At 34.5% G+C, this 24,587-nt stretch overlaps 1 protein-coding gene across 1 annotated transcript in view; it reads left to right on the top strand.

The window, feature by feature from the left end:
- Nucleotides 1-1,578: 1,578 nt before the first annotated feature.
- Ube4A (Ubiquitination factor E4A) overlaps nt 1,579-24,587 on the top strand; it is a 43,763-nt gene continuing 20,754 nt past the window's right edge. Inside the window, exons 1-9 of the mRNA XM_089243266.1 lie at nt 1,579-1,705; nt 8,021-8,293; nt 9,766-9,869; nt 13,641-13,799; nt 14,481-14,616; nt 15,818-16,020; nt 17,085-17,270; nt 22,671-22,788; nt 23,196-23,402. Coding sequence (XP_089099392.1) covers nt 8,026-8,293; nt 9,766-9,869; nt 13,641-13,799; nt 14,481-14,616; nt 15,818-16,020; nt 17,085-17,270; nt 22,671-22,788; nt 23,196-23,402 — 1,381 coding nt within the window. The 5' untranslated portion in view covers nt 1,579-1,705; nt 8,021-8,025. The remainder of the gene's footprint in view (nt 1,706-8,020; nt 8,294-9,765; nt 9,870-13,640; nt 13,800-14,480; nt 14,617-15,817; nt 16,021-17,084; nt 17,271-22,670; nt 22,789-23,195; nt 23,403-24,587) is intronic.

The raw sequence follows: 24,587 nt of genomic DNA, 5'->3' as shown, positions 1-24,587 counted from the left end.
AGAAAGGAAAATCTCGATCCAAAAACAGGATTAACGCGAGTTATTTGTTTCAAATACGCTGATTTATTTCACACAATAAAGCAATTTCTCTCCTTTTGCGTCACTCTCAGGGCCCCAACAAGAAACGAAAATTTATTCTGTCGCTTGGGGGGTGGGGAGGTCTGTAAACCTTCCTCCCCGTAATTTTTAATCTCAGATAACTAAACTTAAACCAGTGTTACTCAGTAACGAATCTATTAGACGAATGTTTAGTTATCTAGGGTTAATGGAAAAAAAGAACTCGATGCTCTTCCTGTTCCAGCGCCCTGGAAACAGATTCCTCCATGCCCTCCTTTAGTTCATAGGTGGTGATGAAGTTAGTTCATATAGAGGTTGGGCAAAAAGTCATGAAAACCGGAAAAATAGCCGAAATAAACGGTTTGCAGGGTTAGCATCACTAGGTCACGGGAATTTTTTTAAGACTTGAAGAATATAACTAAAAAAACAGCCAATAGGTGACGCTAACGTACACAAATCAGAGAAAAGATACGCAAATAAAGAAGAGAATGCCTCCAAATCTTTTATTACAGCTGTATGTGTTCCACATGTCCACAGAGGGAATAACACATTGCAGGCGAGTCAAAAATCCAGCAACGGCAGAGTGCAGCAGGTCCAGATGTACTCACCACTTCTCGGCGGAAGTGTTAGTTCTTCCAGTTCCAACAGATTCGATAGGCTGAATCGATGCACTTTTCTTTGACTTGTGTGCGTCAGTACCACCTGTCGGCTGTTTTTTTTAGTTTTTTTCCCCCCGTCAAAAAAATTCCCATGACCTATAGCGATGCTTACCCTGCAAACAGTTTTTATTTCGGTTATTTTCAGAGTTTTTAAAGTTTCTAGGGACTTTTTACCCACCCTGATCAGTGGGCTCCGCCTTTAACGCTGGGTGGGGGGGGGAGGGGGTTCGGCCGTCTCCTCCGTACAATTTGTAAAGCAAGTGTTCTTAAAATTTTCGGATTTGCGGCAACCGGAGCACAAGACCCACCTGCTCATGCTCCTTCCCCCCCCCCCCCCCACCCACTTGCGGCCCTGCATCCAACACCACTCTAGAGAGAGTGATGTGGTCTCATCAGCTTTTTGGAGGACACAACGAATTTCTTCAGAGAATTTTCAGTCACTAATATTCAAAAAGCTTTTGAAATTAACAGATATATTATATTTATATTATATAAATTATATTACATAAAGGTATTTTTCCGATACTTCAATCATTTTACAAAACTATATTTAAAAATACTTTTAAGTTTTGATTCTCTGAATGGGGGGGGGGGGGATCACATGCCCCCAGGGTCCCTCCATGCGTACCCCCCCCCCCTCTGATTATAAGTTATTTTATTTTCTTATCTGAGCAGACTAATTTTTGAGTAATTTACTTCATTAAAACAGCGATGCCAAAATTAAGATTGATTTTCTCTTTTCAATTTAACATCTTGCGTAGAAGTTTGACCTTGGTTAGGGGTATCGAACCTTGTGTGTGGATTTCGAAACCGTATTTTTATGTGCGCGACTAACAACAACAAATTAAAAGAAAGGGAAAAGAAAACAAAAAAAAAAAGATTTTTTTTCTCCATTATTTTCAATTGCGCCGTTGGCAACGCTGTGATTTCGACTGGAAACGACGAAGGCCAACTAAAAATTGTTTGTCATTCTTAACGCTGCAGCTGAAGTATGTAAATGTTCATTTCTCCCCCCCCCCCTTTTTAATAATAAGTGTTATTTCAAATTTAAATATTAATTAAATTTTCAAATTGAAACTCGGTGTTTCGATTTTTAGCTTTACGTTAGTTTGTGCTGGGAATCCTCTGAAGTCCGGACTTTTAAATCATTTGTTGTTATTTTGCTTGATAAGCTATTGAGCTTATTTCCAGGGATGAGCTTTTAAATGAGTTGGGAAAATTACTTTTCTCCGTTCACATATTTATTAATTACTCTTTATTGATCGTGATTTAACAGATGATTTTGGGAAGTAATTATTTTTCTTTAGTTATTACTAATTCTAATACTACTTTGAAAAATCCACATACTGATATAAAATCAGGACCGTCTTAAGAGCACCGTGGGCAAGTGATTTTTGTCATGCCCTATCAGGCAAATTTACATGCATATTCCTCGGAAATTTCAATGGTATCTCATTTTCTTGAGGCCCCTCTGCGATTTTCTGTGGCCCCGGGCTATGCCCTAGTGCAGTGGTTCTTAACCGGGGGCCATATGGCCCCCCAGTGGTACTGGGATACTTCAGGGGGGCCATGGGAGAAAATGGAGAAAGGGGCCATGACAGGTGGTTTGGGGCGCTGAGAAGAAAAATTAAGGTGTGAACAAATAAAGCTTTTATATAAGTGACTATACATTACAGAATCAAACAAAACCACCCAAAAAACCAGGACCGTCTTAGGGCATGGACCCACCCGGGCCTCACCGCCTACATTTTGCAGCAGATTCGCTAGGATGGGGTTTTTCACAGGCCCCTCGTCTATTAAATTTATATGTGGAAAACAAAAATGTGATGAAAACCATATCATGCCCCTGGCTACAGCTCTATCAGTCCCCGTCTTGTGAGGTGTCATGGCCGGGGGTCTCGTGTCATATTTTGTATAGTACAATAAATTTTAAAAATAAGGAAGAAATATGTAGGCTGTTTATTTCCAGCTAAGTATGGGACTACCATAGCATCACTTTGCCTAGGGGGCTCATGATGTTGAGACGGCCCTGAATAGAAGGGAGCCATGAGAAAAAATATGATTCAAAGGAGTGGCCACGGGCAAAAAAAGGTTAAGAAACACTGCCCTAGTGGACCCATGCATTAAGACGGCACTGTATACAATTTAAAAAATTTAGAAACATTTTGCTTTATAAATAAATTTTAAAAATATCTCGGTATTTGTTCCCTTTTAGGCGCAATTTAATCTACATTTTTTTTTCACCCTGAAATGTAGATTAAATTGAGCCTGAAAGGGATCAAATACCATGATATTTTTAAAATTAATTTCTACAGTCTATTTCTACAAAATCTACTCTACATTTTTTTTACTCGGAAATGTAGTTCTCTTTCAATGTTTTTATTTATAGTTGTATGTTCTTTAAATGTACCAACATGCATTTTTGCTGATGAGCAGTAGGGCTGTATCAACAGCACTGATTCCCCTGGCAGATGTGTTCTACTTCACCAAACACCAACTCTGGCGATATTGCAATTTGCTGCCATTAATGAGATGGGTTGGAAATGAAGGCGCTGTCTATCGGTGGTCGCCCAAGTTCGTTAGGGAAAATATCTTATCTATATTCTCCCTCGGATTCAAACCCAGAACCGTGACAGCAACCTTCACTGTGGTAGATGAGCATCTTACCACCACGCCACTCGGCGCTCAGCAGAGGTGTTCTGGAGCCTGTACCTAGCCGGAACAATGTGAAAATTTGTATTCATACTTTCAAAAATCATAGCACCTAATCTCGCATAGTGACAGACTCGCATTTGAGAATCGGGTTTGAACCCTACTGGCAACATAGTTGGTGGTCAGCTGAAAATTGTTTTCTGTGGTTCCCAGCTTTGAGGCCTGAGTGAATGCTAGATGATTAACCTGTTGACACTCCGATGGTGGTGCTGGATCTGAGACATCCATGCTTTCATTTTGTTGACCCATGTGCAAATTTTGTTATGACCCCATTATAAGTTTAGAGGGGTGTAGCCTCCATCTGTTTTATATTAATAGTTGGTGGAGTTCTACATTAATACATCTGATTTATTTATTCTACTAGTTTTTTCCTAAACACGATGTGTATTTGTGATTATATGATCAATTTGCAGTCATGCGGAAATGTGAGTCAATCTCCCAGCTAAACAGTCTCGCCACAGAGAGCAACAGACCTACAACGGTGCAATTATTCAATTATTACACTCTGCTCATACTTAGAAAAATTGATGGTAGATTGCAGCACTCCACATAATAAGCATTACAAACAAGCATAACAAGAAACAAATTTCACATTATGTTTACAATACATACACGCACATTCCGCATGTACCAATTCGTTAAAAATTCCATAGAAGAATGTGCATGAGGTGCATGTACGGTTATGTGGTGGTAGTAGTAGTAATCATGGATATCGAACACGATGCCACCATTGTTGATGCTCCAGAGGCATCACCATTGAAATGTTGAAAAGTTTTTCCACTAAGAGTAACAAGCATACAATAGTACAAATATTTTTCGCTACACTTCACTCATAATTTGAAAAATAGGTGACAGTGTTAAAAATATGCATGTGTGTGTGTGCACACCATACTAGATATGCACTCAGATCATTAAGTACACATGCATCCTTCCTATTCAACTCATTCGGTAGTAAATCGTCCTTGGCGATAGAGCAAAGTTGTTCTTGGTATGAAAGAAAGCATCTAATCTAGTTATCATGGGGCTTTTTTATTTACTTGATGCCTCCGGGTTGAGTCTGTATGGCCTCATAACCATTGAAGATGGTGGTGATGGGAAGTATCGCAATCTGCTAAATTTTTCTATTCTAGACTACATTCGGGATGAGCCAGAATGATAGAATTTTGCATATGGTAGCTCAGCTTGAGTAAAGCTTAACCAGTTTAATTTTTTATAGCATTTATTTCTCAAATTTGAGATTGTTCCCCCCCCCCCATGACCTCAGTATTTCTGTTGATGTGAGAATGTCAGCTTCTCGAATTTATTTCTGCTTATGAATTGATAAAGATGATTCTTATCTACTGCGATGCCAGCGTATGCCGCAAGGGGCGGGACACTAGGACTTTAATCCGTATCTACTGAGATGTCGTGTGTAGAGCATGTGTGTTTACTTGATATGATTTTTCAAGTTCTTCCGTTATTGGAAATTGAAGTGGAGTCAAAAATATGCAATGCAGTGTTCTCACTAGAATTTTCTTTTAATCTCTAGGTGATTAGGCAAAAACATCTAGGTTAGTGTTTGAAAACTGAGAATTTTACAATGAAAATTTTGGTCGTTATCAGTGCGAAGTAGTCTGGTCCAGTGAGATGGCTGTGAGGAGAACACTGCAATGTGTGAAGTGTTTAAAATATGAGAATCGTTTGTAGTAATATTGATATCATTGGTATTGATCACAAAAAGTTCCCCATGAAATAATGAGCTTGTATGTGCTTGAAATTTTGATGATTTCTTGTGCTGGCTTTATAGCATATAGATTAAACAAGGAATTTTTTAAACCATTTACGGGAACTTATAAAATTTATTTTTTATTTTATGGAGCATCTGTAATTGAACTTGGTATTACAGTGAAACCTCCCACCATTGCCACAGTGGTGATTGGCTGAAGTTGGGTTTTCTATGGTTCCCCCAACTTTGAGGCCTGATTGCGAGTCAATCTCCCCCTTTAAAAAGTCTCACCATAGGGAGCAACAGACCTACAATGGTACAATTATTTAATATTTGCATGTCACTCATGGCTAGAAAAATTGATGGCAGCATTACACATAACAAACATTATACAGTAACAAACTTCAAATTAGGTTTACAACACATGCACATTCCAACATGTACCGATTTGTTAAAATTCCACAGAGGAATGTAGATGAGGTGTGTGTGTGTGGTTTAGTATTACTAGTGAAAACCCCAACAATGGCCATCAACGGTACTGAGCAAATGTGGCCATTATTGGAAAGCTACCATTGTTAAGAGGTTCAGTATTTCTGAATTTTTTATTGTATGTAAAAATATAACGACTCTTACCATATTTAACTAGAAGCTTCGAAGACTCGTGAATTTTTACCTGAAGAACTTTTGTTAATTTCATTCAAACATTTCATGAGGAAAAATGTGTACAGCTGTGGTGTAATCCTTGTATCCGAACAAGCATCTTTCAAAGAGATCAGAATTCATCCTACGATGCTACCAGTTTTTTTTTTGTTATCTAGGGTAGTGATGGAAAAACTGGGCCACGGGTCAGATGCAGCCTACCAAAGGTTTTTTTCACGACGAAGTTGTGAAAAAAATCTTAATTGTTGATTTCAAAGCGCACGCTCTCTCTCAAGTTTCTGGCCCGCAGTCTGAAAAATTTGCCCATCACTGATCTTGGGTAGTATTTTTGATTAGTGCTTATCCAAGTACCTTTGGTCAAATAGTATGGAAAACAAGTACTCTCTGGTGTATGAAATAGCCACTTGTAAGATTTTAACATTAGTTTCAGATTTGTTATTTTCTGAAACACATCTAGCACAAAGGTTAGCATCTACATACTTTAGGAATGTACATCACACATTTTGAACACTACTAACATAGAGATCCCATAATTATTTTCAATACTTGAAAGGCTCAAGTAAAGGTAAACTCATTCAAAGTAAATCTTCAGGGCTATTTTTCTAATGTGGTAATGCACCATATGTCTTTTATTTTTATTTCCAAAAGAAGTCATTATTTGAGAATCCTTGTTCGTGGTTAACCGTAATGTTAATCCATAGGATGTGTTCTGTTCCAAGAAAATATGTTCAGAGATCACTGTTATTATGAAAGTGACCGTTTTGGGAGGTTTTACTGTAATTGATTTCAAATAGCCTGCAGTTAAACTGCTTTTGGGTCATAACTAGATAGGGTGGAAGCAGGGAGCAAAGATCAGGGCTCTCAGCTTCAGGGAGTTCCCAGTTTAGTTAACCCAAGTAAATATAAAAAGATCTCCCTCTGGTGTCTCTACATTTAATGTTAAATTACCGAATTGCTTATAGAAATTGGTGCATTGAATCATAAAATATTTGTCATTGAACTTTAGATCTTGCCAGAAATATTTTTACATAATCTTAATTCCTTTGAGATATTCCCATTGGAAATTAGAGTTGTAAAATTTTGACTGTAGGCTTATTGAAAAATTAGTTATTGAAAAGTTGCCCAATATTATTTAAAATTGAAAACAATATATATATAGAAGAGTCTGTCACTCTTAAAATTGATATTTTATTTGCATTGTCAAACTGTGTTGTGTAGAACTAAGTTGTTATGATACTTTGGATATAATGTCAGTAGGCTTGAGTCCCAGCTAATTTTCTATAGATAGAATAATGCTAATGAGCCTTGCTTTTAATTCCAGCAAAATGTCATAACCTTTGATATTTACCTTCTGTTTTTTCCCAAAGAAATTCATATAATTTGATCTCATTTCCTACCAAAAACAAAAAAAGCACTTGCATTCTGTTTCTACACATGTGTGTCATAGATTTCAGACTTCAAAAGTGGGCTCCCTGTGACAAACCCCAGGCACCAGGTTGCCACGATGATGGAAAAAAAAATTACTATTTGGCGCTGAAATTTTCTATGAGTGATAGCTAACATGAAGTCTGAGAGTAATGCAAAATTTTCAAAACATATGTTATGGTTTCACCAACGAGGAAAAAGGTCAGCAAGGCCCAGAGAAGCCTGAAAAAAAAAATTTGTTGTGATTCCTAGGTAATTTGGCCAAGGGCATCAACCCCTGGTATATGAAGAACTCACATTTTGACTATACATAGCCTATGCTATGGCCATCTGTGGGCATTGGTTATTTCATTATTGGTCATGGCATGGGCATATTGTATTCACATTTACTATACTGCAGTACAGTCACCTCAGGCTATTGGCACAGCCATGTGGCTATGCCAAAAGTATCGGGTGAAAATTTATCTTGCAATACTTTTGAAAACAAGTTCAAAAACATTTTTGGTTTGTTTTCAGAAGTACAAGGTAAATTTTGTTATGGAACCACCTGATACTTTTGGTACAGCCACCTAGCTGGGCCAATCACCTGTGGTGACTGTTCTGTAGTAAAAATGAGTTTTGATCAGGCAATAGATGACATATGATTATTAATATACTTATGCTTTGTGGTTCTATTACAAGTTCAAGTTTTTAAAGAGTTATGCAACCAAACTAGGAACTTAAAGTTCAGTGTAAAGAATTTATTGAAAAACTAACTCATTTGTATTTGACATTAAAAATTATAATACATTTTTCACTGTAGGTGGGATGTCAGATCAGGAGTTTGTGAAAAATCCATTTGCCGCTCTGTTTCCTTGTCCTGACGATGCAGAAAAGTTCAGAACTGATTATGGTAGTGATCAGAGTGCATCGAACTCGCAAAAAAGTATGATGGACATTTGTCCCGAGAAACATCCCTGTGAAGAGATGCAGTGTTCGTTTCCAGATGAAGCCATGGTGTGTTCAAATGGGGATGACGAGAGGCACAAATTAAGTCATGCACTGGAGGAAGTTTTTCGAATCACGCTTTCCAAGGGTATGTGACAAATTTTTTTTTTAATTTTATGGGAGTTTAATACATGGGAAAAGTGATTTATATGTGCATACAATATTTCTATCGTTTTAGTTTTTCTCTCGTGAACACTGTATGCTACAGAGTGTGTTCACAAATACTGGTGTTCAACTTTGATTTTAAATTTTTAAAAAAAGCCAAAAAATTTTTTTCCTATATTTTATTATGTGTTTAATAAATATCCATCTGTTATTAAAAATGAATTTGACACTGAAATGGTAGATGAAAGAAAGCTGGGGCTCGAAAACTGTATATTTGCTCATTCTAAACAGAAATGAATGTTCTTATTCAACAATTAAAACCATTGAGCAGAAGTTTTGAAGCATAAGTGAGATCATTCATTTATATGGGAAAACCACCTGTTTTTCTGATAAACTGAATTTTTAATAATCATCTAGGTCAGGGGGCTTCAACCTTTCAGTCACGGTAGGCCAAATTGAAACTTGCCATGAAGTCCCGCAGGCCACCAACTTGAATTTAGTGACATCTTAATAGAAGGGGTAAATAGGGGCCCGAGAGTTAAACGGGCCAAAAATAATTGAAGACTCTAATTTATTCTGCAATTATTTCTTTTAGGAATTACCAATTTCGATTATTTCTTAAATATGTTTTCACTAATTCTGAAAAGTTTTTTTTAACTAATTACCAATCTCAGAATAATTTACTCAATTTCAATCTGAAATCACTTTAAATGATTTTTTAATTATTTCATTAATTCTAAAAAATTACTTTCTCAATATACTCACTTGAACTCATTTCTTTCAATAATTATGCAGTTACTCTTTCATTGAATGTGAAATGATTTCTAACAAATTAGGAAATTTCTCTTATTGATTTATAAGTTATTTTTTTCACTAAATCTGAAAATATTTATTTCAGTAATTCTCAATTCTGGAATTATTTCTTTCATTACTTCTGAGTTTTTATCAATTTGTTATGGAATTCCTTCATCAATCACAAAATTATTTCTTTCATCAATTCTGAAATTATATCTTTCATTAATCCTGTAATTAATCTTTTTTCAATGTTTCAACCATTTTCTAAAAATTATTGGCGGCCACAACAAAAATCTCAGACATCCAAATGTGGCCTGCAGGCCATGCCTCAAAGACCCTTAATCTAGGTGGTGTCTGCCCCAGATTATTTAGACCAGTGGTCTTCACGTTTCAAACCACAGTAAACATTTTCCATAAATGCTTGTGGGTTCCAAGTTATGCACGGCAATATTTAGAATTTTAGAATCGTATCTAAATTCACAACAATGTAATATCAAATGCACAGATCTTAAATTTTATATGTATGTAAGCATATATTGACTATCTTGAATGCAATCCAAAAACATTAAAATTGATATTTTTCCTATTTCGTGTCAAACTGTCTCTTCATTATAGTGAAATTTCTGTTAAATTGATATGTGTTTTGCTGGATCAATTCAGATCGGTGCTGTAATGATGATGGTCCAGTGTGTGCAGTATACCTCAAAGAAGTTCATGCAGCTTTGCACTTCCAGGCATACTTAGATGTTAGCAGCGTTGAACGAGTAAGTAATAGTTGATTCTTTGAAAATCTTTATAGAGCATATTATATCTTTTCTCCCTCTTTTTATACATGTGAAACTCAGTAATCCTTATATTTTTGAAGCTGTTTTTTTTTTACCAACTTGGACTTTTTTTACCTAAAATCATTTTTGACTTTGATCTTTCAGTTTCATTTTTGTACCTATTATTTTTTTATTTGGACCAAACAACAAGAAAATTATTTTAAAATATTCTTATTTTGAGGTAGAGAGGTAGTTGTAACATTATACAGAATAATTTATCGTTAAATTGCACTTCTGTTTGCTACTCATGGCTATGAGCATTTCTGTGATCCATTAAGTTTCACTGTCGGAATGTCATGACTGATTTGTGAATGTCAAGTTTCACTGTCATGATTGATTTAACTTTCATCAATCATGTTATGAATGCACACGACTATGTCAAACAGGATAGCATGTAAGATGCGGATTAGTGCCGAACAAACCTGGGGAATTTTTATTTCCTGGAAAATTTTATTTAAAAAAAAATTTACTGGTATAGTGTAATGTAGGGCCTATAACTATGCTAGTTGAAAATGTTCACTGTAACACCAGACTTGATCTTTCCACTGAATGTAAAAAACATGCAATGAATACCAAAATTTTTTTTATCTCTATTGGATATATCAGCAATATAAATTACTTGAATTTCAACCATGAGAAGAAATAATGAACACCAATGATGACAAGCTGCTTAACAAATTAATGAAAGGCAAAATTCACAGATGTCATGGTTTAGAATTTAGGAAGGGATTTATTTAAAGTGGTGAAACTGAAAGTGATAAAAGGCTTCAGAAAGTGTCAACTTATAGATTTGTTTCTTACTTAGATAATATGTTTTACAGACATTGTATAATATTTTATCATGTATATATAGTCTTTAGTTTTTATAATTACGTTTTTAATTGGGTTGCTGTATTTTAGAAATGACATCCATATTTGTTATGGTCATCTTTTTCTCAGCCACTTCGTTGGGCATTTTGCCTGTTGTGGTCTTGTATTTGTATGAACATTTTTTGAAATGAATAAAACTTAATCCATAATCATCTAGTAAAGAGGAGTCCAGAGTTTGTACTTGGTACAGTATTTGAAAATTTTAAATATTTTAAACTCATTCAAACTTTCTTCCATTTAAATATACTATATATATTGAAATTATTATTTTTTAATCCAGCATGAAATAAGATTTCAGAAATTGAGCAAATTTTTTTTTTCATGCTTTTTCCAAGGGTTTTCAAAAAATGTTTCAGAATATTATATTTCAATACCCGGAATATATACCTCAGAATATTATATTTCAAATATTGAATATTATATTTCAATATTTATTTATAATACCCGGCGCTGCCCGGGTTTTCTTTAATGAGGCTTTTTGGATCACATGATATCTCACTCTTTCTTTGAAGGACATGCAAACCGTGTCTAAGTTAACCAGTATGGCAACTTCCTGCACAACTCATGAAATAAACAAATCTAGATTTGAAGAAATGAATACATTTTTTCCCCTTTTTCAAGGGGTGCAAAGTATTTCGATTCCCCCTCCCCCTGAACTTCAAGTTATCTATCTGCCTGTTTCAGCTTTCAAAAATGCTTAATTAAAGCTGTGGAATTTTTTTGATGTACTTTTTATGGGCCCATAATTAATTTTAAAATATCCTAACCCACATCAATTTATGCAGTTGAATATCAAAAGTCAATATGGAGACATTAATTTTCATGCTTGAGAAGATATAAATAAAAAGTTGAAATCAATGTTATTGCGTGGATATCCAACTCAAAAGTTGGTTCGGCTAATTACTTAATATTTTATCTCCTGGGCTTCGTATATCTCTAAGCAAACTCAATATTTCAAAAATTGAGAATTCTATACAATTTTTAAAATTATTGTGACAGAAAACCCACCAAATTTCCACATTTCTGCAGTAAAATCGACAATTTTAACACCGATTTCCTTTTTTTGACTCTCAAAGCGATGATGATTGTAACATCTATTCAAAACGCCTTATTACTGGGAGTATTGAAAATGTGGCAAACCATTGTAAAGGCATAAACTATTATACAAATACTGGCAGCGTTAAAGAAGTGACAAACAATTGTAAAGGCATATACACGTCTGAAACACATTCCTAGAGAACTGCAGTAACCAAAGTAAACATTCGGAAAGTGATTATTGAGGCCCAAAAAACATTGTTGCCTTAGTTTTTTACCCATTTGGGGGCATTTGCCCTGCTATGACGAAATTTTGAAGTAGCCTATCATTTAAGCCGGGTCTCATTTGGTATATATGCAAAATTTGACGAGAGATCTAAAATTGTACTGATTTGTATAGAGAACATATACACACAGAGACAGACTGACACACAAAAAATCAATTTTATGTATATAGATTTAATAATACAAAATACATACTAGAAGCATTATCAAAAGAATCAGTTTTTTTTAAAAAAAAGAAGCTGACTAAAATAAAAATGCTCAGTGAAACCTTAATTTAATAATTGTTACAGAATCATATATAAATTGTTCAATGAAGGATGCCACGAATGCAACTGCAAATTTTTTCCAAAATATGTTATAGCATTATTCTCATTTCTTTTGAGAGGATTGAAATCTTTGTTTGAGATTTTTTTTTCTTTTGAAATCAAGCATGCACAGGACAAGATGGCAATGCTAAAGATTGTGGTAATGTTTGTAAAGATAGTTTACAATAAGCAAACAATTTGTCACTGCTGGACCATTCATATTTTTTCTGCAGCTTGTTTTTTTTAATAAATAGCAAAACTTAAAGCAGCATTTCAAAAAATGAAGGGGGAAGCAAAGTGTCGATGCTACAAAATGAATTTCAAGCACACATGCTTAAAGGAAAAAAATATTTTCTTTTTTTCAAATATTCACATTCAAGTATACTTGGTATACAGGGTGTTCTACTAATGGACCAACAAACTCTCTCTCAGAGGGTTGTTTGTAGACATCAAAAGGAACAAAAATTGCAATGGAATATGGTATCAGAAACCATGTTGAGAGGGTGAAAATCGCAAAAAACGCATACAGGTTTTCGATCGTGGCGAAGGTAGTATAGTGTGAACGCCTCATCAGATATTGCTGTTGGTACATCGGCTGTGCTAAGCACCCATTGCCATCTGCTCGACCATAAATCAGATGCATATCAGTGTATTCCTTGTTCATGTAGACAGCCATCACAATACTCGTTGAAACAGACAACTAACTGCTACACGTGCTTAATATTGCAATAGCGCTAATTTACATTGTCTGCAGCACATGATCCTATGCGCATGCGTTTCGCAACACTGCTTGTGTCAGATATGGTGAGGGAACCTACGAACTCATTCAGCGATCATCTTACATCCACCTTTTATCTCCTCTGAACTCGGAGACTGCATTTTTTTTCGAGATTTTCACCGCTCAACATGGTTTGCGATACCATGTTCCATTGCAATTTTCATTCCTCTTGATGCCTTCTAACAACCCTTTGAGTTTGTTGGTCCATTAACAGAACACTCTGTATAGTAAAAGTTAACAGTACAGTGTTCAAATATACAGTGTAAGTGACAAAGTGACTTAACCATGTCCCCTCTCTATTAAAAATGATTACATTAAACAATTTTGTTTCTAATAAAACATTTCACATATTTTTATCATCTGTTTTATATCATTGCCATATTTTCTATGTTAAAAAAATGAGATTTATAAAATGAGAAAATTTCTGATACTTTGAAGGCTCTTTTTGAACGTGTACTTCTTGATGAACCTAAACAACATGTTATTTATCGGAGGAATTTTGGGGATAAAGAAAGCCTTGATGTTGCTTGTGAAAAGAAGAAAATATTCTACTTATACCAGTCATATCACCGCCTGACAAACTCAAAAGCATTTAAAGTAAGTTCAGATTTGCATGGATTTTCCTATCTGTGATTTCCTATATATATTATCAAACTCTTCTGTTTTCTCATACTTTTTAAATTTTACTCACTTTCAGTATAGAAACGAATAATATTTTTCATGTAGACATTTTTAGGTTTTATCAAATTAAACTTCTAGTTGAGACTAATAGAATAATATACTCAACTAATCGAATAATTAAGATTAAAAAAATGTATAGAATACAGTAAACATTTTCGTGCTAGCTGAAGTTTTAAAAGACTAGACAGAAAAGACTAGACAGTTTTCATCGCTCACTTTTAATACACCTTATAAAGCAATGTAATTTCTAGAACTTCAGTCACACTTTCAAAAATGGTAGAAGTTAAAAGTAAAATTGACTGTTGAAACACTTATTTTGTTATAATTACTAAAGTTATGATTACTAATATTTTTTAGTACTAACTAGCCTTTAAATATAACATACAACTGATTTATGCTATTCTTGTATCCAAGCAATCCATCAAGTTTCTTTCAATGATTTAAATTCTGTACAAGCCTTGGCTTATCTTTAAAAAGTTATGGCAATGAACAAATTTTTGTATTACAGAACTTTGAATTCTGTAAGGTTTGCCTAAAATAAAAAAAAACATTTCTTTTTGTTTATGTTATGTAGTTATGCATGCCATTTTATTCTAGCATGAAGAAATTACTGCATTAAAGAATATAATTGTCACCCAAACGGCAACAGCATTGATTACGCCAGAAATGTTTCCTGGTGATCAGTTGTACCAAGACTTGATTGAACTTATTCTTCAACATCAGGATGATATGGGTAAATCAGTGCATTCAAAGTTTTTTTGTCATTTGTTATATGATATTGAAATTAGTTATTTGATTATTTTTGTCTTTGCATGAGGTGTATATTTCCATTGTTTTATTTGCTAATTTTGAATTTTGCTTTTATTTTATGATTCTCTCTCTTGCTGCTTTATACAATATATTATTTCGACCCCCTTAACTATGGTATATATTTCAGAATAATGTGTCAAAAATACTTCCCCCCCCCCCTGTTTAATTTTGTACATTGTATATCAATGAAAAGTTTAAACTCAATTTGGTCTGCAAAAGAGAAACACTAATTTTTTCTCGTGCCCAAAATCAGTTTGAGCATCAGAAGTATTGCAGATTTTTGCTTTTTGCATGTTTGAGTTCAGGTGGCATAGTTTGGGGGGGGGGGGTTTAAACCTTTTGCACTCAGAAACTTCTCAAATATTGGCTGTAGTGTATTTCAGCCCAAAGTGGAAAGTACTCAGCAGAAGAAAAGTATTCTGTTCGCTATTCCACTCTTTTACTTATAGTTTATAAAGTGAATTTCAAGTCAGAAAACATAATATTGCCAGTATGGAAACATTTAAATAACAGACTTCCTAGTGATAGCCATAAAGGCAACATCTAAGTTTATGAAAATATAATATGATCTCTTACTGTCTTTCATTGCAACCTGCAAGTTTCTTATACACTGAAATCTTGATATAACGATACTCTGTAGACCAATAGAAAATATCGATGTAGTGAAATTATGGTTATATTGAGAGGCAGCAATTTAACATTAGACTATCTACATTTCCATACAAGGGTTGAAAAAATATTATAGAGGGATTTATATTATTATATAGAGTATCGCTGTGGTAAGGTTTCACTGTATATAAAATGTAATGTTCATAATTTATAATGCATATAACCTTCCTTCATTTTTGTTCGCTTTCTTCAGGTCTCATTAATTTCTCTTGCATTGAAAGCAGTTGTCAAAACGTTAATTGTTATCAAAACTTAAACAATTTTTTTTCAGATTTTATGTACGTAGTGGCACACTTTTTGAAATGCTAATTCACATTCATTCCTAATTCATACCATCATTATCTTTTATGCACCATGGTGTTATGGATTAAATACAATAGGAATTTTTGGAAACAAGTTTACTTCAATAGTTTTTTTTCCTTTGTTAATGTACCCTAACTTTTGTGTCTTTCTAGGTCACTCTGATGTTTTGGCTCAGTTTTTTGTGGAATTTGCAGCAGTTGTGGTTTCAAGTGGAGAACTTGGCCTAGCTGATACCCTAAGTCATGCATTTGCCTACCTACAGGAGAAGTTTGTCAAATCATCAATAGCAAACAGGAATCTCTTCTCATATGTACAGGCACTGCATTATTTTACAAAATCACCCGATTTAACCTTGGTGAGTAATTATGATTTTTTTTAAAGATTGATGTTTCCAAATGTGGGTAAACAATTTTTTTTTCTGAGTCTTCTCTGATTGTTGCAAACAAAAAGTTAAGTTCAAAAGTAGAATTTTGTGCATCAATCTGTATAAAAAAAAAAGAAAAAAAAAGCTGAATTTTTTTTTTTTTTAATTGAAATTAATTTGCCAATGCCAGGCTTGCTTTTTCTCCTATTTTTCAACAAATTTTATTGATTAGCCAAAATGTAATGCTTAATAAGAAGCCAGCACACATCTTGCCTAAAAACTAAAAATACAGTAACTCGTAAATATTCATCCACTGCAATGTTCTAACTTTGAATTTTGAAGCATGCATTCCCATGGAATTTCCCAAAAAAACACCCGATGAACCAAAATGCTCGGGGGGGCTTTGAGAGTTTAAAACCAGTTCAATTCTTGCCAGAATAATTTCTAACTTGAGTTAACTCCTGTACTTGCAGATGATAGTGTTATGATGGCTGCACAATCACAATGTAAGGAGGTCTGCTTAATGAACAGTAAGAGTACAAACTTCTTAATCATGAAAGAAAGTTTGCCCAAAGTCAGCAAATCAGCTATGAATTGTAGTCCCCAGTTTTTTGTGCCTTGATTAGCATAAAATAAATACTTCACAGATGAACAAATTTGTAAATGACTTGATAAATATGATTTTTTTTTTGTTATGGGGAAACAGTCAAAAAAACTGTTTTGTCAGATAAGAAAAGGTTAAGGAAAAGTCAAGAAAATGTAATTGGGAGAAACCTCCAAACTTACTTTTCAGTCAGTGTATAGATATCTGTCCTGTAAAGCATAATTGTTTTCAAGAAAGTGTAAATCAGTCAGTTCTTTCTTCAAAATTTTTGTAAACTCAGCAGAAAGCTATATAGGCTGTGTATTTTTCCGTGAATGAGCTTATACAATTCAAATTCATGCTAAATTATATTTTATAATGAGATTTGCTCATCCCAGTAAATACTGTATGCCATATAGAGTTGCACAAAGTTTGCAATTTTAAGTGAAGTGTTTTGCCAATACTTTTTTAGGCATTGATAAGACATAGCACTCCACAGGACGCAAAAAGTGGTGTAGCATTTCAGAACAGCTTACTTGGTTTACCTCTGTCCATTTCATGCTTGCCAAGATCAGAACATGAGCCATTTGAATTTTACCAGGAACCATCAAAATCAGCACCACAAGAGCATGTTAAAACCGAAGAGAACTTGTGGATGGTGAGTTCTTGTGATTTGCACTTCAATGTGTTTTTTGTTGCATTATTTCTTTAATTGTGTATCTCAAGTGCGTCAACAAAGCAGATAATTTGAAAAAATTATTTTTCACAATTTTTTTCCTGTACTGTATACTAAAAAATAAACAATTGTTTTTGGAAGTGCAAAATATTTGTTATTGTCTGAAGAACTGATGAATCAGAGTTGGTTTGGATTACAAGGCAGTCGTACATTGGAGTTTGCACTCAATGGGTTTTGAGCTCAATTAACAAAAAAATTCGTGTTTCTTGTCCTTGTTCCAAAAAGAAAATATGTTTCGTAGTAACAATCATGTTGATTTATATTGAACATTCTATGTCTTGTATGCCAATTTCTTTCGATATAAGCCTATTTGATAAATTATGATGAGATTAAAATACTTTAAATTTGTGCAGACATCTAGTGATTTACCTATAAAATATACTACCATCACCACAGGCAATTGACCCAGCTAGAGGTGGTTGTATAAAAAGATTATTTGCCAAGTTTCTTTACTATTTCCCTTATATTTCTTAAGGATAGACCTGTCTCTTCCCTCATAGGCCTGATGCAATTATCATACTTTGTTCTGACTTTTTTTATCGATTGGCAATTAGTCATCTTGGATCACAAGCGATTACAATTATTAACGATACTATTTGAGGGAAAAACTTTAGAAAGTCTCGTCCCCTATCTTTCATTGGTCATAATAAATGTCCCTTTGTTTGATAACTTTTTGGTCTATATGAAAATATTCCTGTCCAACTTGTCAAAACTTGTCCAACCCTTCAAAATTGTGAATGTTTCCATCACGTCCCAGTGATTTCTAATGAAAAAAAAGAGCTCTAAATCCATATATAGTTTTTATCCTGCCTGCCCATGGATGGACGCATCATACATATTGGTACACTTTCGAGTCACTGTTTCGATGTTTCACTGTGGATAGGGTGTCTGAAGGGCAGAACTCTGCCATAGGAGTTACCCGTTGCCGAGATCTCTTCCAGCCCAGCTTCATGGCAGAGTCCTAGATAGGATGTTTGAAACTACAAAAATTCAGTATTATTTAATATCTGAGTCTCTCAGTAAAATTTTGGCTAAATTGTTATTGTATGGAAACTGAGGATTTTAATTTCACATTTAAGGATTGGCAAAATTTATTTTTATCTTTTAAAGAAAAATCATCTTTAAATTACAGAGATGGGAATGAAAAAAAGAAAAAGCAATTCCTTTGTGTGACTGAGTAGGAAAGCTTTTTTTAGAAACAATAAGTACATGCATATAATAAATACAAGGGCTGTTTTGAAAGTAAGGGTGAAATAAAAAGTATATAAGTTGATGAAGTTATGCATCACAGTAAATTTAACTGGTTTTTTACACATGCTAATGCAATGTTCTCACCTGTGTAAAATCATTTACTTTTGTGTGATTTTAAAGAAGGTTGAGTGTGAAAATGAAGGATCCTGCAATCAATCCAATGAAAATCATAGAAAATGTGAAAAGTTGTGTTTTTTGGTTACTGTAATCGAACAATCCTAGCGTCACAATTTTACTACTATTTTTCATGTGTAATTTAAAAATGCCACTAAACTGGTGGGAGATTTCATACAGAGAGGCTTGAAAAAATATTCTGTGAAGTCTAAAATGTGTGGAAAAAATCATGACAACATAGAGAAAATAGTGAAGATAGAGTTGAACTTGGTTAATTCAAAGTCCAAAGTCATTGGGAAAAAAAAGTTTGAATTATCCAGTAAATCTATCCTGAATCTTTAAAATGACTGAATTGCAACTTAATAATCAACATTCACATAGAATAAAAAATTATAAATTATTAAAAGCTATCATCGTTTCCCAGATTTTAATAATTTGGATTAAAATATAATTCATCTTGGCTGCTATATTATTCCACTATTCTGGAATCAGCATCACTGTAGACTTTCTTGGCCATGCTCAAAGCCTGATTTACGGAAACAGTTCATGATCATCCATTATAAAACAATTTCTAAAATTTTCCTTATGCTATCAAGGAAATATTACTTTCATTAAGGTATTACAATCTGAACTTTTTAATACTTTTGATATTCTTAATAATGACAAAAAGATTTACAAATACAAATACAAATACAAATACAACGCCACAACAGGCAAAATGCCCAACGAGGCGGCTGATAAAAAGATGCCCATAAAAATATGGTTGTCATATGTTTCAAAAATACAGCAACCCAATTAAAAATGCAATTAACACAAATTACAAACAATATATACACATGATAAAATATTATACAATGCCCATAAAGAATACTTATGGTTGTCTTATTCTAAGAATGGATAGCTTCTCGATTTACCCCAACATGTTTATCGTATTTCTTTTTAAACGTGTCAATTGTGTTACAATTTACTACCTCCGGGGGTAAGCTATTCCATTTATTAACAACCCTATTGGAGAAAAATTCCCTGCGACACCATAACCTTGCATTGTCCCTCACCAATCGATACTGGTGTCCCCTTGTAAAAGCAGTCGATTGGCGGTGTACTAAAAGTTCATGGTCCATCCTATCCATCCCATTGAAAATTTTGAACACTTCGATCATATCTCTTCGACACCTGCGTTCATCCAATGTAAACATATTCAAAAAATGAAGTCTTTCTTCATAACTCAAGCCCTGTGTGCCAATAAGGACACGCGTAGCTCTTCTCTGCACCCCTTCAACCAAGTCTATGTCCCTCTGTAGGTATGGTCTCCAAAACCTTACAGCATACTCTAGTCCAGGACGAACTAAGCCTCGAAAAAGCGGAAGAATGACTTTAGGAGAACGCGAAGAGACTTTTTTGAAAATGAGACCAAGCATTCTATTCGCTTTTTTGACCACCGCTGAACAATGTTCAGAAAACTTAAGTCGCTCGTCAATGAGAATTCCCAAATCGGTGACTCTAGTTGCATCCGGGATAGTGACACCATTCAACTCGTAAGAGAACCGTGGGTTGTTCGAACCAAAATGAGCGACCATGCACTTATCTACGCTAAACGTCATGCTCCATTCATTTGCCCATGCTGCAATCTTGTTTAAGTTGGTCTGGAGCAACTCCCTATCGCTTTCATTCCCGATTACCCTCATTAGCTTCACATCATCTGCGAATTTGCTAGTAATTCCATCGATACCCTGATCGAGTTTATCGATAAAAAGTGAAAAAAGTATGGGGCCAAGGACACTTCCCTGAGGAACTCCACTTGTGACGTCTGTCCAACCAGAGAATTCCCCGTTCACCATAACTCGTTGCGACCTGTCTCTTAACCACGATTCTATCCAATTCAGCAAGTTGCCCCCTATTCCAATCTCGTGTAAACGCTTCAAGAGTTTGCCATGTTGGACCCGATCGAATGCCTTCTGGAAATCAAGGTAAACAACGTCGACATTTTTGCTCTTACCCAAAGCCTTAGTCACGTAATCATAGAAGCAAAGGAGGTTAGTTACACATGACTTCCCCTTCCTGAACCCATGCTGATTATCCGACAATACATTATTCTCGTCTATCCACTTCACAAACTGCCTTTTGATGATAATTTCCAAAATTTTCGAGAGGGAGCTCGTCAAACTCACTGGACGATAATTAGACACCACTTCTCTACTACCCTTCTTAAATATCGGAACAACGTTAGCCAGTTTCCAATCTCTCGGGACGATACCCTCAGCAACACTACTCCTGTATATCTGTGCGACTGGCCCCAACAATTCATTAGCACCTTCCCTGAGAACCCTGGGATAGATATCATCTGGTCCTGGTGCTTTGCTTGCACATACATTTCTTAGAAGATTTAGGACCTCCACGTCTTCCACTTGAATATCGTTGAGCGTTTTATTACCCCATGCAACACCTGTATATCGAATATCATTATCTCCATTAAAAACCGACGCGAAAAAGTCATTGAAAGCACTACACATGCCTACATTGCTCTCTACTTTTGAGCCTCCTATCGAGAGGGGGCCAACTGTCCCCTTACATCCATTATTGACGTATCGAAAAAATGATTTTGGGTCAGAGCCAATGTTATCTGCCAACCTAGATTCAACTTGCTTTTTACTATCCCTTATCGCTTTCTTCAACAGTCTTCTTTTATCAGTAAACAATGATAGGTCACCTCGTCCACTTTTATACTCTCTGAATGCTCTTTTCTTTTCAAGATAAAGGTTCCGCACGCTATCCGTGAACCATAGAGGGTGTGATGTACAAACACGCTTTTTTCGAACAAAGGGTATGACGTCGTGCAAAACAGAGGACAGCTTCGTACTAAATTCTTCCCATTGACTTACCACCCCTACTGATTCCAACCGGTCTTTGAAAACTTCCGCTAACCTTCTTCGCAAAACATCAAAGTTAGTTCTCCGAAAACAAGGAACCAATCTTTTGTTATCAACCTTACCCGAGGAAAAGTTACAGAGAAATCTGACGATACGATGATCACTGGAAGAAAACTCTTCCCCCACCGAAACATGTTCAACTAGATCCTCAGAACTAGTAAGAACTAAATCCAAAATAGCAGTACCCCTAGTGGCTTCTGATACATGCTGATACAAAAAATTTTCGAGCACCAACTTAAGAAAGTCTCTTTCATACTGATTTCCAGATGAAAGGTTCTCCCAATCAATACCCGGGTAATTGAAATCCCAAAAAAGTAATTTTCTGGAGTTAGGTGGGTTTGAACTCATGTAACCGGGAACTCTTCCCATCTCTAATACCTTATCTTACCCACCCACCACTACAGCACTACTTAGACTTTGGATGTTATACCTTGGTCTATAGGTTGGAAAGCATGATCGGTATTAAGTGGTTCACAGTCCCAATGCACTCCAGCTGAACAATGTTAAAATGGGCATTAAATTATCAAAAAAAAAAGTAGAGAAAAATAATTTCCAAACTTTTATTAGTCTTTAAAAGTTTGTTTAGCAACTTGATCGAGAAAAGCAAAGTCTGACTTCTTGTAGAACTTCTCCAAACTAAATTTGCTTATACAGAAATCATGATTTTTCTTCCTCAAACTTAGAATTATCCAAAAAATTAAAAAAAAGTTTGAATTAAACGAGAAATTTCAACATTGAATTTGATAGAAAACTCCAGGGGAGTTCATAAAAGTTTAAATTACCCAAAATTTGAATTAACCAAGTTCGAATAAGTCACGTTCTACTGCATATATGTGTTTGGTGTATGTGTGTAGTATTTTATTAAATACATTTTTGTTTGTCATTTATTTTTTATAGCCAATGCAGACCTTACTTTTAGAATGCCCCTTGTATTATTTGGTGGAAGCTAATTTGTATCTGTGATAATTCATATACAGATTACTATTATAAATTATATGATGTGTATTTATGTATAAATTTTTTTTATTAGCCACTTGCTGCATTGGCTAATCAGATGCATAAATTGTTTTACAATATTTTGTGCCAATCGGCCGAAACGAGAGATGCATTGCTCAAATGGTTAGGAGACTGCCTCCATTCAAATGCAGGTATGCAACTCAAAATATTATATAATTATGTATATAAACTTTGTTATGGATAAGATCTCAACATACTCTATCTCTCTCTCTCTATTTCAATTTTTGTTCATTTAATAGTTTTAAAGTTCATCTAAAATTTTAGATATTTTAATCCTAAATAGAAAAATCTACTCATAATAAGCAATATGTTGATCATAAATCATACTGACAAAGAATATGATAGAAATTTGTATAGAATAGTGGATTTTAGTTTTGATTACTTCTTGAAGCTGCTCTTACAGGTTCAAATGAAGCAGTATATTATTTTATCTTTGAATATGTATAGATGATGATAATTTATGATACACATATAAAAAAATCCAGTACTTAAGTGATACTGTATCAAATAGTTAATAATATAAGTTATTATGTTGCAGGAAGAGCCAAATTGTGGAACAGTCAACTGCCAGAACTATTTGGTTCCTTACATGTGTCCGATGGCTTTCTCATCAATTTAGAAGCTGTGCTTCTGAAACTATGTAAACCATTTGCTCAGCCATACTCTCAAAAACTATTGAAAGTTGACCCAAGCTATTGCATTGCTGAGCTGTCGGAACAGGGAAATAAAACAGTGCATTTGAAAGGTGATATTTTATGTAGCTGTTGCAATTTCTTACAAAATGTGTGCAAAACTTCAAAGCTGATTATGTCGAAATGATGGCAAAATCCGAGGAGCCTACTATCTATTCAGGTTTGCTGAATTGTGAAAATGATAAATTTGCTGAGCATGGAAATACATCCAACCAGACCACCTCTTACAGTCTGACATGTTTGAAATCAGCACAAGTGTAATGAAGTTTTGCTTGCATCTGAGTTTCTTCATGTGTCTATTGAATTTTGTAATGTTGAACTTTGTTATTTAGTTGTAATCATTAATGTAGGGAAAAGTCTTTCCTTCATAGAAAAAGTTAGGCATTAAAAATTTTCCTGGTCATCAGCAATGTTTTTATTGCTCGCTAAACAAACTCAAAACATGATTAGGTTGCTGTGATTATGCATTAAATTTTTCAAATTCATTAGTTCATGAGCTCATTTTGTTATAGATGAAAAGATAATGAAATTCTTAATTGCTTGAATTTAAACTATAAATATTGATACTTATAGAGCAACAAACACAAATTAGATGTTTTTCTTGTATTACAATAACAAATGTAGCAAGATTCCAATTTAAAAAAAAATTCCCCTTTGATTAAAGCATGTATAAAATATGGCATGTTTCTGTAGTTGAAGAATTTAAGTTAATATAACTCCAATTTTTTTTTTCATTTTTAAGTACTGAGCTAGAAATGAGAATAGGGCATTTCTAACTACCAGTTCAAGTTTAGGGGTATACTTTGCATGGAAAAAACAGTGACAACTCCATGGGTATCCAGTATCCTATCATAATTTTTTTTTCTTTAAATGATAAGATTCATACACATAAAATTAAAGATCCATTTCGCCGCCACCTTTGGCGATTGTCAGCCAGCCTGTCTATTCTTATGAGAAATGATTGTGCTTATTTGCGTCATGTTTTGTGTACATCTAAGCAAGTAGGCATTAAATATAACAACTGTCATAATTGAGATAGACTTCGTAGATTCATTTTCAAAGAGAAAAGTTCCCACCACTGATTGGATGACTGAAGTTAGTTCTTGCAGTGAAAAAGTTAAATCCAAAACATCATCTCATTGAGATAATACAGAAGAAACCCTGAAAAATCTATTCCCAGAAAGAAAAAGCTGGACTCTCTCTATTCATGTTAAGGAAAAGCTCAGCTGTTTTTTCAC

The sequence above is a fragment of the Pholcus phalangioides genome, unplaced genomic scaffold (assembly GCF_987345545.1).
Source record: "Pholcus phalangioides strain wild (caught in Gottingen) unplaced genomic scaffold, Ppha-v1.0 ptg000015l_1, whole genome shotgun sequence".
In the NCBI taxonomy this organism is placed as follows: Eukaryota; Metazoa; Arthropoda; class Arachnida; order Araneae; family Pholcidae; genus Pholcus; species Pholcus phalangioides.
The sequence above is the reverse complement of the archived record's forward strand: the minus strand, read 5'-3'. Positions and strand labels throughout refer to the sequence as shown.